Source organism: Candoia aspera, chromosome 7, assembly GCF_035149785.1.
Source record: "Candoia aspera isolate rCanAsp1 chromosome 7, rCanAsp1.hap2, whole genome shotgun sequence".
Lineage (NCBI taxonomy): Eukaryota > Metazoa > Chordata > Lepidosauria > Squamata > Boidae > Candoia > Candoia aspera.
The window spans coordinates 47,996,270-48,014,270 of NC_086159.1; the positions used below are offsets into that span (position 1 = coordinate 47,996,270).

The 18,001-nt window shown below is 39.1% G+C and overlaps 1 protein-coding gene across 2 annotated transcripts in view; it reads right to left on the reverse strand.

The window, feature by feature from the left end:
- Positions 1–3,152: 3,152 nt before the first annotated feature.
- Positions 3,153–18,001, reverse strand: part of SRGAP1 (SLIT-ROBO Rho GTPase activating protein 1) — a 114,194-nt gene continuing 99,345 nt past the window's right edge. For both annotated transcript variants that reach the window (XM_063309261.1, XM_063309259.1), the window contains exons 17-22: positions 16,795–17,019; positions 14,252–14,331; positions 8,091–8,271; positions 7,163–7,297; positions 6,481–6,826; positions 3,153–4,083 (exon numbers count right to left, since the gene is read on the reverse strand). In XM_063309261.1, coding sequence (XP_063165331.1) covers positions 3,706–4,083; positions 6,481–6,826; positions 7,163–7,297; positions 8,091–8,271; positions 14,252–14,331; positions 16,795–17,019 — 1,345 coding nt within the window. In that variant the 3' untranslated portion in view covers positions 3,153–3,705. The remainder of the gene's footprint in view (positions 4,084–6,480; positions 6,827–7,162; positions 7,298–8,090; positions 8,272–14,251; positions 14,332–16,794; positions 17,020–18,001) is intronic.

Below are 18,001 nucleotides of genomic sequence, written 5' to 3' on the forward strand. Positions count from 1 at the left end.
TTTAGAACCATTGGTAATGAAAAATGGTATAAAATATTTGTAATTGTTAATAAAACAAGGCAATGAATAATTATGGATAAGCCTGGTAGAAATTTGGAGTAATATTTCAGCAGTACTACCTATAAGAAATAGCTGTGTGTGGATATGCAATAACCTCTAGTCTAGTATGCCAAGTCTAGGTTTAACATTTTAAGGGTAGTTTATCCACAGTTCTGGCAACCTTTGTGACTTACCTATTCATGGCTTACATCAAGATGAACTGGAATTTTAAAAAGTTTCTTCAGTTTAAATTTGGGCAGGGACAGTTCTAGTCTTTTGGCAGCTGCTTGCGCACTTCAGAAGTATTAGGTCTGATGCTGCACCACCTTCACATGTTGGCTGCCTGCTTAACTTGTGTACTCATGTAAATAAACAACAAACCCTCAAGTAGAGAATCTGACACTGTAAAGCTACTCCAAAACTTCCATTTAGGAGATGTTGGAGCACAAAACACAAATGTGTTGCAACTGTGACAAGCAGCTCTTACTGAACAAGGAGAAAGGGTTTAGAGGGCATCCAAGGGGGAAAGAAAAAGACATCATTCAACAAAAACATACTCTGACAGAACTATCCTTATTTATTATAAAGTTACACTATGAGAAACAATTTTGAAGGTATATGGTACATGCCAAAATGTACAGTACTATACATCAAAGTGCATTGTCACAACAGCTTAACAGTATGTTTTCTTTTTCTTCTTTCAGGACTGTGCAATTGTAACTCCTTTTTTCCAGAATGGAAGTAACATCATGGGAATGCAGCAGGACAAAAGCAACAGAACATGGAAATGGAAATGCAACAGTACAAGAAGCTAAGCCAAAGCAGCTTCTCTAAAAATGTAAAGGCACTTTCACATGTACATACTTACAGATGTACATTGACACAATTAGGTAACAGTCAACAAGCAGGAGCTACCAGCACTGCAATCTATCTAACTGACAGTCAAGGACAATACTGACTTGATTAGTATAAGGCATTTAGCCTTCACTATGCCTGTAGTTGTATCCATGTTTCCTTTTACATATCACTCACTATACTTGAAGTAGCTACAACATACCATCAAACTACACACATTTTAACTCAAGTGAATGCTCTAACTAGAAGCATTCACTAAACTCACTGTTCCTAATATTTTTCTTCACTAAACAATTTCTAATATAAGCAGTATGGAGGCCAGTACAATTATGTTCAGACATACATAATTTCCCTATGCACTTTCAAGATACAGGCACCCACCTTAGTTACGCCATATGGCCTCTTAATAACAACAATCACTAGGCTAGAATGCACTTAAAAGAAAGCTGACATTTTCAAGTTTGTCCCACAGATCTCAGATTTGGTTTAGTTAAGCAAACAATTCCCAACCTTACACGGGTCACTGCTATGTTTCACAAGTTTAGTATTAGCTGAAGCCTCATTACTGATCGTATGGCCTTAGTTAAGTTTCTAGGGTGAAGATATGTCATAGTTCATTTTGGTGACACCACTGGAAATTATGACATTTTCTATTGTTTCAGTCCATTGAGGCAAACAAAATAATTCAGCATACCATATCTGAAAATCCCTAAGTGGATTCTTTACTTCACATTAATGAATATCATTAATTTCTAATTTTGTTTGCTAAATAGCTATTAACTGCATCATCCAGGGCACACAAAAATTGGTCCCAAAAAATTAGGCCTGCAAGCTTTACAAAATATAATACTTAACAGTTTTTCTTTAGATCAGAAATAACTATTGAGCAGCTGATTGACAATACATTGGGAAAGAGCAACTTTTGTGAACTTCTTCACTGGACATAATCTCTTTAAGTTTTAGTATTCATGATCACTTAACAAAATGAGTCAACTTCACACAGTAGCAGGGAACAATGCCTTTCAAATGTTATACAGTAACAAGTCTTTTCACATGGCTGGTCTTCTACTTTTTAGAATTTCATATAGTGTAAGAAACCAGAGAAAAATACTCAACTGGAAGAACTATAAGCTTCTATTGTGACAAGAGCTATGTGAAAATAAGTATTTGGATTCAATTTTATATTTGTTGATGGATATAGACTGACTTTTCCCACACCCCACATTCCCCAGACTAAAATTTTAATTTTTTGTTAGATTATTTTTGATTAATAACAGACAATAAAGTCTCCTTTAGAGTGCAAAGGTAACCTATAAAACATTCAAAGAAATGACATGGCTTAGTGTCAGTTTGTGCAAGAGTTGTCAAGACAGGTCACATATAATAGAAAAGTTCCTAATGATGTAGCACTATGCAAGTTCAGAGCTTTCACTCACACATGAAAAAGGTACTGACGTAACTAGAAAAAAAGGAGTTCTGACATGTTTTATTCAGATTGTAGAACAGTAGAAAACTATGTTTTGTTCTGTGAGTAAACTCTTGCCTTAATTGAAGGAGCTATTCCAGTTGAAAAATAGATAATTCAATTTAAATAAACAAGCTAACAAAAAGAACACACTTCCTTGGTATGCACTGTGTTTCATAATCTTGAAGATACAGCAGCTTTAAACTATTAACAAGTTACTCATTTTCTTTGCAACTGTCCAGGAATGTTGTGCTACAGATCACTGGTTAACTAAAACTTTCTACCTGCACAATATCCAAACAAGTGGCTCATAGGAATGTAAACAGTTTTTGAGTTGAATTGGTAGCAAAGAGTGATGTGAAAGATTCAGTGGTAAATGTCTAGTTTTATTGCAGTGCAATAGGCCTGAGTGGTGGCATTAGAAACAATCCCACTGAATAGCTTTCCTCAATACATAGTCCTTTAACTACAGTATGTCAGAATACAACTCTTATCATTCCTGGTCAGCATGGTGAAGTTATCTGCTGGATACCAACCAGACGAAGACTGCAATTGTCATTCTGACCACAGGCTTTCACTGGTTTAGAAAACTGCTGTTTCCTAGAAGCAATTTAATTCCTCATATCCTGCCAGTGAGCTGCACTAAGACTGTCCTATGCATACTGAGTAGCTACCACAGAAGGCAGTGTCAAGGTGAGCGTCCTTTCTGCATTGACTTTGACAGGCTGCTTAGTAATGCTTAAGACGCACCCTCAGACCTTCTGAAAGATGAACTGGAACCAGGCAACAACACTAAAAATAAGCCCTATTTATTAACAAATTCATTTCAAATAACCACAATTCTTTGTGAAGTCTTAAAACTACAGTCATGATTAAATTAGTGGGAGGCTGGCAGTGACTTGTGGTGCTTTCATTAGAAAAGGTGCAGTGTGGAGGTTTCAAGTAAAAGTGTGTATCCCTGCTGCTTTAAAATGGCATACACAACACATGTGATTTTATGCCTTTCCATTGGATCATTAACTAACTAAATAGACTGGGTTTGTGCAATGTGCTAAACTATACTCCCCCAACCCAATCTAACCAAGCTCAGCATGTTGTACAAATGCACCCACTGGGTCTTTAACTGACTGTGTTAAGCATATATTGCAAATGAGGACACTGCTCCAGTTTAAAAATTGAACCCAACACCTATTAAATACCCATGTTAAAGTAGGTAGCTTGAGACTTTAACATTTAAAAAACAAGCCTCTCCTTTTCTAAATATAAACTAATAGTACACTGGAATTCAGACAACTATCACCGATCCATTCTTTCAGTAGCTCACTCCACACTTGGCTTCTTGTTTTTTACATCGTGCAAGACTTGTCAGCTGGGCCTTGGGAAGGAGAAGAGGGGCCTATGCTTGGGTTTGTTTTTGGAAGAACGACTGGCTTTGGTCTCAGTGCAGGTGGCTTCAGCTGCACCCCCATTCTTGGTGTTACCATGGGCTTGAAGGTACTCATAGTATCACTGGAAGAACTAGTGCTACGACGAATCTGAGGTTCAGCCCTTCTTAACGTGATGTTGTGAAGAGGGCTCAAGGATTCTGTTGAGCTGGTGCTGGTGGGAGGATTCTTCACTTGTTCCAAGGTATCAAGGACAACATCTGGAGCATGTTTTGCAGAACTCTGGCGTTCCAGTTCCCGGAGTTCATTTAGAGCCGTATTCATTGTTTCCTCAATATCCTATTAAGAGGAAGAAGCAAATTTGTTGACAATTACTACAGAAATAAGGAAATTCAAGCTTCGTAAATATTCCTTACATTTATATGAAGCAAAAGAGACACAGATAAATCCTGCATGTGCACTCTGAATAATCCACACAAACCACGTCCAAAATACAATCATTTAGTTTGTCTCTCTCATACACACACATACACAGAAGCCTACCAACACTCAATTCAAAAACAAACCAGCTTATAAAATCATATTTAAAATAAAAGAATGAGGGAGGGATTAAATTACTGAAACCCTGAGTAAAAGGGTTTTATGCTGCAATATTTTGTCACATGTCCCACTTGTTAATAAAAGGTTTCTATTTTTTTAATTTGGAAACTACCAATTTCAAAACAAATTGACGTATGAACTGCTTAATATTCTGTGTACTCTGGAGTTGTCCACTGTAAAATGTAGGTGCTCAGCAGTTGGATGAATGAAAAATCAAAATTAACGTAAGATTTCGTTCATTTACTTTCACTGTGAAAAAGAGGCATTATGGTTCTAAGTGCACAGTTAAAAGGCATGTATATATTTTGGTTTAATATGATGAGATGTGATCACTCAAACCCTCTGAAAGAAAGAAACGATCCCAAGTCATTTAAGTCGTACAACCTGAATTAGAAAACTGAAAAGCAAGGATAAAAGAATGATTGAGTAACATGAAGTAAAATGACAGGCATGAATGTTTTGAGGAAAAGCTTTGGAGTGATAATGATTTTGAAAGGAAAGAGAGCTGAAAGAAGAAGTAGGAAAGTCCACCCCAGACAGTGAGTTAAAAACCTTTAACTTGGGAAGACAGCAAACAAATTTTCATGGAAGACAAGGAAGAAGGATATATCTATTTCATTTTCTTTAAAACTGGCTTTGTAGATTAAACAGAAAGCGGGTTTAGTACTGTTTACTCACAGCAAGGTGCAAATACATGGAACAATACCAGGTGTTTCCTGCCTAGCTGAAATACAATACTGATGCTTTGATCAAACTTTGAGGACCTTTCCAGATAGAGCTTTATCTTTAATGTTCTGTTTGGGAGCTTCCTTTATGCTTGTGCAAGATGAGAATGGGGGCAGTCTTTCAGATTTAAAAAACTGACATTATCCAAGCATTTTCAAGCTGTGGTTGTAGGGATATAAGGTCATGTAAGAAGACACAGATACACATGCACGTACATAAGGTTAAAGTCTACACTGAAGAACAATAGTTGGAGCTAACGCAGTTGTGCAATCATGTTCTGCACAGTATTACATGTCTAGTTAGGGTCACAACCATATTTTCCTTAACAGCAAAATGTCGAGAACACAATATTAGAAAGCTGAATTTCGTACCCCCAAAAAGAGAGCTTTCTTACATAAATTTATGCAATACTTGAATAAAACTTAGGCACTGATGATCTACTGTATTTTTATACAATAAAAATGGCTATCTAAGTAAATTAAAAAGGTCTATCTTTGCAAATAGTAATGCAGCTGCACAAATATGGGCATGGGAATTCAAAACTAAGTTACAATTCAGAGAGAAATGAGACAGAAAAACGTGCTAGAGAGTAATTATGTGCCATCAAGTCGTTTTCAACTCCTAGTGACCACATACAGTAGATTTTCTCCATGACAATCTATCCCTAAACGGTTCTTTCAAGTCCCTCAATGGTACATTCGTTGCCACCATAACTGAGTCCATCCACCTTGCTGCTGGTTGTCCTCTTCTTCTCTTTCCTTCCACCTTTTCCAGTATTAGAACCTTTTCCAGAGAGCTGACCCTTCGCATAATGTGTCCAAAGTAGGATAATTAAAGCCTGGTCACTTGTGCCTCGGGTGAGAACTCTGGGCTGATTTGTTCAATGATCCATTGGTTTGTTTTCTTGGCTGTCCATGGTATTCTCAGGAGTCTTCTCCAATACCAAAGTTCAATACTCCCCTGCTTCTTTAAAGTTCAACTTTCACTTCCATAGAGTGTCACAAGGAATACCATGGCTTGCATGATTCTGATCTTTGTAGATATAGACACATCATGGCACTTGAGTATCTTTTCCAAGCCCTTCATGGCTGCTGTACCAAGTGCTAGTCTGTGGCGTATTTCTTGACTGCTTGTCACTTTACTGTTGATGTTGATCCTAAAAGGCAGAAGCTATTCACCCAAACCTATTTACAGGATGCTTATGATACAATGCAGCCCTCCCTAAACTGGCATCCTCTGGATGTGCTGGAATTTCAACTCTCAGAAGTCCTAGCCAACATACCTGCTCCCCACCCACCAAATTGGGGATTATTGCCCCAACATATCTGAAAAGTCCTACGATAGTGAAGACAAACATATTGCCTGATACTGTTCACCTCCCCCAATTGTTTATATGCTAACTATATATACCTGAGCAATTGACTCGGGGTCAAGTGGTTTGTGGTCATTGAAAACTGGGTACTGGCCAGATGAGGTTGATCTTCTAATTGGAGGGCTGTCACTTTTTTTCAGCGATTCGTGTCTGCTAATATTGGTGAGGCTGCTGTGGCCAGGTTTCCGTCTCCTTTCTGGGCTATCTGTCGTGAGGCTGTGGTTCTGAAGGGCAGCTCGAGAAGTATTGTGACTTGCCATACTGGAGGAAACTAATTCCAGTGTGGAATTGGCAAGGCCATGTGGTGGGTGTACCGGGCAGTGTCCATCGCTGGTCCTGCCAGGACGTCTGCCAGAAAGTGGGAGTTCAGATCTCTTGCGCTGCCTGCAAAGAAAAGTCACAGAAAACAAAATAAAGAACGTGTAAATAATTCTTTCAAGACCCTCCCGCCCCTGGCAAATGATGGTGCAGTGTGACATTGTGTAGAATTTGACCTCTGAAGCAAGTTGCCCCTTCAAATGTTGTCTCACCCGTGAAAACTTCTGGCTAGTCATTATTCCTTAATTCCCAAACTCCATGTGCAACAAAACTGATATATCTTATGGGGATGTAGGAGACATTAGTGAGCTAGTGCATGTGAGGAATAAAAGATTTCAATGTTTTGAAGTGAAATATAAATGAAACAGATTCAGTTAACAACAAATAATCGATTACATTTACCTTCCTAAATATACATCAGGATTACAATCTGTTGGTGAACTCATATCTTTGGAAGAAGATTTGTCTTCGAGTATTGGCCCACTGCTGGTTTCACTATCTGCTTTTTGGCTCAGTGTATCCGAGAATGTATCATCCCTAAACATTAAAAAAAAATCTTATTGTTAAGAAATTAGGGCATATAGCTTCAAAACAAGAAGAGCATGCTTTATTTCAGCCCTGTTTTTCTATCTTCTCTTCACTAATAACCGTTTTGCATGGGCATTCACAAGGAGTCGCAATGGGAGGCAAATGACACTTCCATGGTGGTGCCGTCATGACAATTCTATGACTTACGTACTTGCATCAGAGATCAGGATATATCATGGCAGTATTTGCATGATGATGTCATTGTGTTTGTGTTATTTTGCTGTGACTGTAGTTTGCTGTGGTTGCCACTGTTATAGTTACTATTTTCAGAGGCATTTGCTAAATGCATAATCAAATGTTGGCCAATATACGGCTATCAAAAGCCTCTGGCCAGAGGAATCTTCATTTCACTATTCACTGTTTCTGGATACAGCCTTCATTTTAGATGTCCTCCTAAATGATTTGATGTATTCAAAATAATATAATTGTTTCTTAGTTGTTGAGTAAATAAGGTATAACTTCAAATTAGCCTTACAGGAATGCTGACATTAGTAGGCAGGAAACTTGCTTTCCAAGACCCATTAAAATTAAAGATCACAGAACAGGAAATATTCTATCTTATATTTATGAGATAATGGCCAGGAGAGAGTAATCCTTAATTGAATTCACAACAGTTTTGCCATTAAGATTTCTGGTATCCCATACTTTGGAATTTAGAACCTGTAGAACTTCTCTCATCAGTGGACAATGCTGGTCTGAAAACAGTACCTCTGGTATGACAATTCAATTAGCTGTTCCTTACATATCTTGAACCACTATATATTGGTGGGGTACAAGGCCATCAATTCCATTATGTCTTCCTTCCCACCAATCATCAGAAGCTCGATGATATAAAAGCAGTGAGGCTCCTTTCTTAAAAGAGAGTTCTCGTGCAGATCTTCCAACATAGTCAAACTTGGCTATAGCTTCTATTGGATCACATTCTGTTAAAGACAAACCACAAGACTTTAAAAATAGCTTATAACAGCAAGGGACATGAGTACATAATAAGTATTAGCAAAGCTGAATGAAGAAAATGTTATCATTCAAATGGTACATTTTGGAACCCAATGATCTCTGAGAAATAAAGCTAGCTGGCCAGGACTTAAGGACTCCTTTTCATAAAATGCTCTTATACAAATCTATGGTAAGACCACCTTAGAGTATTGTGCATAGTTCTGGTCACTCTGTCTTAAGGAATTCATAATAGGTTGGAAAACAGCAAAAAAGCACAATCAAGAAGACTAGAGAACAAGAACATCTACCCTATCAGGAGAGATCAACTGTCAGATTCCCTGATCAAGGGTTTCACTGTCATTCTCACAAGTTGCAGGATGGGAGGGAGTGTGTGAAGTTGAAATGTAAGGGGTTGTTTTGGCTATAAGCACATCAAGGACGTGAGGCTGAGATACAATAGGAATACCATCTGGATGGGAGGGGAAGTGACACGCTTCATGGGAAAGGGGACTAGCTAAGGGAATGTAGTTTAAAGTAGGTTTTGGCGGGAAGTCTTTATTCGCAGCTTGCCTTCTGTACCGTTCATTACGCTTCAATAAAACAGTTCAAAGAAATCCAGTTTATTGACTGTGTGTGTGAATGCTTGAATGAGCAGGTGCTGACATCAACCAACTGTAGCTCTTTAGATTGGAATGAAGGAAAGTAATAGAAGACAACATTGAGATGTACCAACATATATAATGTGGAGAGAAAGCTCTTTCTACCTCTTTTACAGTGTTACAACTTGAGGTTAACAACTGAAAATAAATGCAGAGAGATTCAGGACTACAGAGGAAAATACTTTTTTACAGTAAAATTGCAAAATGCACTGCCAGCAGTCATGGTAATAACAATTTGGTATGCTTTAAAAAGGGTCTGGACAGATTCATGGAGGATCAAGCAATCAAAACTTCAAATACTATGTATGTGAATTACTTCCCAAATCCTAATCAGTATGTCTTCAATACAAGTTGCTGGGAAGCATAAATTTAAGTGGGCCATCACTCTCCAGTTCAAGCTTGTGAGTTTCTTCAATCCAGTTGGATGTCGAATGCTTGCCTACATAGGGCTATGGCCTGATTCTCCATGGATCTTATGTAAAATCTAAGTGAAATATGAAATTTTGTGACAAGCCCACATGATGTTTTTCAATAGAAAGTTTCTTTTTCTATCTTCTTTCTTTCTAGAAGGAAAGATAGAAAAAATGATTGGGAACTCTAATAAAGCTAGATGTAAGAAAAAGACTTCCAGATTTGCATATACTTTTGGTGTTAGCTGCATACATAAATGAGAAATATCTCTGCCTTTGCAATTCTGCCCTCAGGCTTTAGGTTCAGGCCCAAGATCTCTAGAGAAGCAGAAATGGCACTTGTACTGATAATTCTAGCATTAATTTACAACAGTATTTCATGTGATGGCTTCTCCACCCTTATTGCATTGGCGGACAGCCACCCGGCAGCCCTGTTTTTGGTGACCAGGTCCCTCCTAGGTAAGGAGGAGCCAGGAGAGCCCCTGCAGGGCCACTGTGAGGAATATTCTTGGCATCTGGCAGATAAAATCGCTTGACTGCTCAGAGTTGGACTCTGGCTGGGCAGATCCTTTGAAGGTGACCGAGGCACATCTGGGCCTTGCTATTTGGGAGGAGTTATAGCTGGCTGATCTTGAGGAAGTGGACAGGGTCCTCGTGGCTGTGAGCTCAGCCACCTGTGTTCTGGTCACATGTCCCTCCTGGTTAGTCAAGGCCTCCTGGGAGATGGCACATGGCTGAGTCCAAGTGGTGGTTAATGCCTCTTTGTGGGAGGGGGTAGTACTGCCTGCCTTGAAGGACACGGTGGTGTGTCCCCTTTCCAAGAGGCCATCCTTGGACCCAGCTGTGTTAGGTAACTTTCGTCCAGTCTCCAACCTTCACTTTTTTGGTGGTTGGCATGTGGGTGGTTGGCATGCAGCTTCAGAGGGCCCTGGATGAAGCAGATTATCTGGACCCTTTACAGTCTGGGTTCAGCCAGGGTGTAGCACTGAGATGGCATTGGTTGCGCTTGCTGATGACCTTTGGGGGGGCCCAGGATGGGAGTTTGCCACTGTCCTGGCTCTCCTGGTTCTCTCAGTGGCTTCCGATACCATGGACCATGGATATCCTTCTGGACTCGCTCTGGAGGTTGGGAATGGGAGGCACCATTTTGCAGTGGTTCTCCTTTCTCTGTGGCTGGTTCCAGTCAGCGCTGGTGGGTGAGGAGAGCTCAAGCCCTAGGCCACTGCAGTGTGGGGTGCCCCAGGGCTCAGGTCTCTCCCCTCTCCTCTTTAACATTTACATGAAACAACTGGCGAGGTCATCCGACAGCATGGGGTACGATATCATCAGTATACTGATGATACCCAGCTATACATCTCAACCCCAGGCCAGACAGGTGATGCTGTTGTGGTGCTGCCTGAGTGCCTGGAGGCTGAAAGGGTCTGGATGGGGATAAAGTGACTTTGGCTCAACCCTAGCAAGACTGGAGTGGCTTTGTGTTTTTGGCCCCCCAGGGTCTGGTGACTTGTTGTCTTTGACTCTGGATGGGGTTGCACTCCCCTGGACTGAGCTGGTGCGTATTTAAGGGTCCTCCTGGACTTGATAAGCAGGTGGCAGCCATGGCTGGGGGGGCATTGTGCAGATCCGTCTTGTGCACCAATTGTGCCCTTTCCTGGACCGGGAGACCTTCCTCATGGTCACTCATGCCTTAGTCACTTCCCGGTTACAACTGGTCCAGAATGCAGCGGTGTGTGCAGTATTGGGTGCCCATAGGTTTGCCCATGTTACACCTTTATTGCACAAGCTGCACTGGCTCCCAGTTTTCTTCCAGGTGCAATTCAAGGTGCTGGTAATCACTGGAAAGCCCTACAAGGCATGGGACCTGGTTATTTGCAGGACCGCATCTTCCTAAGAATATCTGCCTATCCCACTAGATCAGATAGGGTGGCACACTCCAGGTCCCCTCCCTGAAATCTTGCCATCTAGTGGGACCTTGGAAGCACGCCTTTTCCATGGCTGCCCCTTCCTTGTGGAATACCCTCCTACTGGAGATTCAACAGGCCCTCACCCTTTTAGCCTTTTGGAAGGCCGTTAATACCTGGCTTAGGATTGTATAGGCAGATAGTATGGAAGGAGGGCAGCTGAGCCTGCTGTGGGGCATCCCAAGGGAATATAGATTTTTGTTTTATTGTTTTATTGTTTCACTGTTTTTGCTGTTTTATGATTGTTTTATTTATTGGTTTTATTGTTGTGAACTGTCCAGAGTTGCTTAAGATCAGCGGCCATATAAATCTTTTTAATAAATAATAATAAATAAATAAATGCAGAATGTCATAATGCCACACAATACGATATAGCTCTTTTGGATAACAATAAAATAATGGTTTCCTCAACAATGTTGTACTTTTCTTCATTTATATCTGTCAATGTAATCCAACACATATAACATGACAGCATAACACATGAACAACATCTTTTGTGTGAATTCTACTTCAGCAACTATTTATCTGTTTGGAGTTTCCTCAGGAAATTCCTTCTGATTTCCTTTGGAAAGAGCTATAGTAACTTATCCCACTTGTAAGTCCTTTGTGCTTCAGAGTAAGAGAAAACTGCATGCTATGCAGTTGCATACTACTATTCAATATACAACAACTCTCTATTCAGTTCCCTAGATTTCCAGTCTTCAAAACATGATGGTATTGCAAAAATTTCTGGATCAATTGTGCTATTTAAAAGAGAATGTTCCACTAAAAAGATTGTGAAACAGCTCCTCAAAATTACCTGTTTTACAAAATTGCATGAATAGAAGCAGGCTTTCCAGGGCTAACAACAACCTGCAGGAGTATTTTAGGATTGTAGTAGGAGAAAATTTAAAATGTGTCTATATGTGCTGTAGTCCTGATCCTGGTCCAGTGTTCCTGCCTCCCACCTGGCTGCTTGCTTGACATATCTATTCAGTTATGAAGACCCAAAGCCAGGCAGCACTGTACTGAATACATTACGAAATATACTATGAAGAAAATGTGAAGTTGTGCCTCTTATTTTTATTTCTTAAAAATTGGTTTTAGAGAAAAAATAATCCAGGGATGCTATATGAACTTGTACCAAAAATATACATATTTAGTCAAATCAAAGCTCTCATAAATTTCATTAGGTGCAGCATCTATTTTAATTATGCAGTATCAACAGAAAAATAGTTCCGCAGAGAATAAGGAAGTAATTGCAACTGGGGACCACTTGTATATATAGCAGGTACTCCATTGTACACACTTCCCTTTCAGCAATAGAGAATCCTAACATTCACATGCTTGTAACAGAATGTCAAGGGTCCTGTGGATTCTTCAAGCATCGGCTTTGAAGAAGCTGTATTGCTTATCGCAGCATAAATGTTCATAGGCAAGACCTCATTTTATCAGATGCAATAAGCCTAAGTGGCTTGTTAGCCATGAGCCTAATTTTGGCAAGGAAACTGATCCAGACCTGGTGACATCTTGCCTGGGGAGCTGCTGATGCCAGAATACTTTCACTATCTTCCTTTCTGTCTTGCTTCTAGAATTTTTTGATAGCATCACAGGTATATGGATGGAGGAATCTCTGTTAATATTGTATATTATGAAGGTGAGTAAGAATAAATGGGCAATTATCTCAGTGGAGGGAGATAAGAAATCAGGGTGGGAATCAGTGTTTTTAAAACTTGATAATAAATAAACTTCACTTAAAAGTGAGCAATGAGCTGACCAAGCTTGATTATGGTGGTAAAATCAAAAGAGGATTGTGAAGAGCTCCAGAAAGATCTCTGAAAAACAGCTGAATGATTAAGCAAATGGAAAATATTGCTTAATGTAAGTAGGTGTAAAATGATACATCCTGAGGAAAAAATCCTAACTTCTCATATACACTGATGGGGTCTGTGCAATCTCTAACAAACCAGGAAATAGATCTTAGGGTGATCTATTAAAAATGTCAACTCAGTGTGTGGTAGTTGAGAAAAAGGTAGAATCCATACTAAAGATCATTGAGAAAGGGAATAATGGGAAAAAGATTTAGAACACATAAAAGAAAATAATTCATTATATAGCATATAATTAACCTCTGATATTCATTACTAGATGTGGCCACTAACCTAGATGGCTTTAAAGGGGGATTGGATAAATTCATGAAAGCCCGAAAGCCTGGTCTTTCAAGAATCAATGTTATTTTTGAATGGGAGGTAGCATGCTACCATATATTAGTTACAAGGGAACCATACAGTAGTGGGAGACGGGTATATCTCCATCCCTTGCTTCTGAGCAAACCAGAGGCATCTGGTGGCCAGTGTGAGAAACAAAATGGTGGACCAAGATGGGTCTTGGACTGATCCAGCAGGGTTATTCCAATGCTGATGCAGCCACCAATAGTTCTGGTTCCTCTCTTGAAAGTGTCACACATACTTCTTTAAGTCCTTGCTGTTGGCAAAAATAGTGTGCCTGCCTTCTTATCTACAAATTTCATACAGATGACTGAAAGAATCAGAGTGCTCTGAGTTCCCGGTGTCCATAGTGTAACAGGACAAGCCCATACCCAAGTCCCATGCACATCTGGCGCTGATTCTAGGCTGGTCTTCATTATAAGGAAGATGGTGCCTAGAAATCTGGCAGCTTCCTCTTGCCCATGAACCTATTAATGCATAGCTGAAAATAAAAAATGGTACTACGCCCTTTATACTGGCAGCAGAAAGTTATTTTTGCTGCAGAAATTACTTCCAATTACTTCCACTGACAATCAGGAAAAAAAAGCAAATAAACAGGTAAGAGTATTATGCCAAAGGTTTTTCATTTAATATTACAGACAATGAAAAAAAAGCATTTCCTTTGTGAATGGCATACACACGGAATTCAACAGAGACACAAGGTTATGGGAAAGAGCGTAACAAAGCATACCATCATCACTGGTTTGTACTTCTGTCCCAGCATCCAGATCCACTTCTTCTAAGGTACCATGTTCACTATAAGGGCTGTCACTGTAGGGACAGGAGCACATGTATTTATATTTTAGGGCTGGACAGAACTATCATTTAAAATTCCAAGAAGCTGCTATTACTTCTTAAAATCTAATTTAAGATTTCAATAACACTTGGTTAAGCAATTTGCCTGCTCTCCACCCTGATACCCCCATGCTAGATACAGAATATACATCCTTAACTCAGACAGAATCTACTTTTTCAAGAGAAGGAGATGCACTTTGTAATGTATGCACAAAGAGGTAATCTCAGCAACTCCCTCTCTGAAGGAAGGGAAGGAAAATTTTGAAACTTTTTAAAGTAAGGCAGAATTGCATAAGCTGGGGCCCAAGAGAGAAATGGGATCCACATGGCTTCCCAGTGTCTGACACAATCTGGATATAACAGGAATTTGGAGCATATCCAGGTAATTGAGATAGAGAGGATATCTATTTCAATGGAATTCTAGTTTTTAACTAATAGGCAACAAGTTTATTTGAAGATTAATTCCTTTTACTGTGTGGTGTTATGTCTCCTGTATTTCTCCATATAAATTGTAGAATTGAGTGTTTAAAGCTCAGTCTCTAGCCAGTCAAGCTGGGCATGACGAAGATGTTACTGTCTTGCAATCTGTAATGATATCTTTAATGCTCTCCAGGCCCTTCTCTGCAAAGTTTTTGGCAAGCAGTGCAAATCTCTTGCCACAGATCAGGACCCTTTGGAGGTTTAGTACATGTGTGACATTTGCCTTTGGTATCTTTTCCTTCTTTTCAACTGATTTGTAAGCTGTATCATCACAATCTCATCAGGTCATCTACTAGTGTTTGTCTTTTAAGATAAGTTAAAAAGGGTTTCTATGTCTTCTTTTATAAAATTTGATTTTATATATCTCTTATAAGATAGGTCTATTTTCCAAAATGGGGAGGGAAGTGGTAGATCCTTTAGTCACATACTTGTAAGTTACACACCCTGGAAATTCCATTAATGAAATTATTTCATTTTTTACCATTTTTCCCTTTTAACCACCAGAAAGACAGCACGGGTGGTGACAGCCCTATTTCTGTCATTCATCCAGGTTAGAGGAGGATACTAAGTGAGGCGCCCCCTGGAAGTTTGGTGGTGGCAGCGGAAACTACCAAAACATTATCTTACGGCAGAGGACACAGTTAAGGTATGCAAATCTAGATGGTTTCTGTGAGAGGAGGTTGAAAACTCCAACTTTTTATCATATAGGCTCAGCCATGCCATCACACATGTACTAATGTTTAAATCATATTTAAAAATCAAGATGTATGATAATATGTAGACCTGGGTATATTTCTCTCTCTCCCTTTTTTTTTAATTTTAGGTGGCTAACAGTCAGTATTCTACTAATATGTACAAGCAAAGGGCAGCATCAATGGGGTGCTGCTTAGGGCTAACAAGAAGACCTTTTAGTTATATGAAAATATTTGTAAGTGCTTTTTTCACAAGTCTTAGAAAGGGATGACTGGGATAGCAGTGAGGGAGAGAAGAGGAAAATGAGATGCTTAACCTTTTCTACTGTCCGTATCCTCACTCCTAACCATTGCTTCTTCACAATGATATTTTTAAAAAAATATGGAGTATTTCCAAATATCTATATATAACATCCAGTTGGGCCGAAATAGTGATACCTTGCACCTTGATTTCAAACATCCAGTGATGGGAAACCACCATACAAAAGAATCAATTTGACACCAAGATACCAATAGGAAGAAGGCACTGTGCGCATTTTAAAGTGAATTAGGCCAAGCCTACAAAGCCAGTCCCCAATCTAAAATTTCCTCCTGATCCACAGCACAGTCGTAGGCCAATGTGATTTAAAAACCACTCTTTTCCTTCTTGGCTATTATTTGCCCCTGAAAAAAATGACAGCTATTTTGTGGATGGTCTTCAATCAAATGTTGGTCTCTGGTCCAAGAAAGGATCATGTTCTAGACTAATCTAATGCACCTTTTTCCAATATAAAAAAGCCACGTGGTAAGGCTTCATACCAGGTTTGTTGATTAAACTTTCTTTCCCAAGCCAGCAAAAAAGGTTAGAAAAACAGATTTATTGCAGAAAGTTAGGAAACCATACATACCAATAAGTTCCACCACTCCAGAATTCTGCTGTTTATATATGTTAGTCCTAGGATTTAAATCCTAGGTCTCCCATTCCTGCATTTTTGAGTGTAACTGCTGCACATTTTCCAGCCCTGAATGTTTCTGCCATCTGTCCCTTGTTTACAAAATGCTTTTCTCTGGCATAAGAATTAGTGACTCCTGCTCCACCAGCTTCAGGCCTTACATCATATTAAAAAGAATGGTTGAACTGTTGGCAAATTCCTACATATAATTTACCTAGAGTGGCAGGCAAATTGCAGGGTTTTTTGTGGCAGATGGGAGCAAGACTCTACAAGCTCAAGAGCTGCTCACATAAAAATGCAACAAGTTCATTTGGGCAAAAGACTGAAGGACTTACCAGTAGTCATCACCTGCCATACACTTTTCATATACTGGGCCATCTAGTTCCTTGGTATCTGGGAAAATGATCTCCTGGTGAATGATAATGGTTTTGATTATTTCATTTACATGAGCCTGGCATGACACTTGTTCTTGTATATCTGGAATGGGCATTAATGTTGGGCCAAAACAAATGGCCAGATTATAAGGATCCATCATGTTTTCATCACTGTACTGAGAAAGGCTGTTTAAAAAAAAATGAAATAAAATAAGTATTTTTATGGTCTTTGCTTACTCTGCTGCAATGAAACTGCATACTTACAACTTTCACTGTACTTGTTCCATGAACGTCATTGAACTGTACACTGAACTATTAAACAACCAATTTAATTAAAACATCTTTTCCAGGCTGGTAATTCCATTAAGGTACATAATGACGAATATATGGTAACGTATAGTAACACTATACTTAGACAATGTATCTAAAGCAGATCAACAACTTTGAGGTAATTCAAGATTAACACCCTCCCCCTTCAAAAAAAGACTTGAACCTCAGGTAATCATGATAATGTTTATACAGCTGAAGGATATGGAATAGGATATGGAAAAGAAAGAGCTGTTCTCTAACTTGAAGGAAAGATCATAGGCTCTTGATTTTAATGGGCAATGCATGAAAGTTAAAATGAAGTCTTAAATGAAGCTCTTTACATATTGAGAACTTTTTGAAATATGTTGATTGATGCCTGTGCCAGACAGGATTCCCAGTGTGCTCTGTAATTAGACTTAAATTGACAGATGCAAGCTGCTGAAAGTAATAGCTGAAATGTACTTTATGATCTAATTCTGTATTAGCAATGTGGGTGCGTACTTTTTGCTAAATTGCTATTTTGAAACTTAGACCTCTGATGTCTAAAAAATAACAACAATACAATGTTGTTATTTTACAAGTTATTGGTAATCCAAGCATAGAAATACTGCATATACATTCTGTGATTTAGAAAATTTTTGTCTTAAAAAGTTTGCAAACATTGCCCAGACCTAAATATTCACCATCTTATCTTAGGAGACTGAGATGTCAGCTTATTTATTTTTGAAAGCCTGGATTCCAAAGGTAGTCCTCAAGGGCAACAATATGTCCACAACATGTTCCTTGGTGCCTGCCAAACTCCTTGGCTTATATACCCAATCTTATTTTACCAAGTGAATAGGAAGTTAACAAAGAAAAA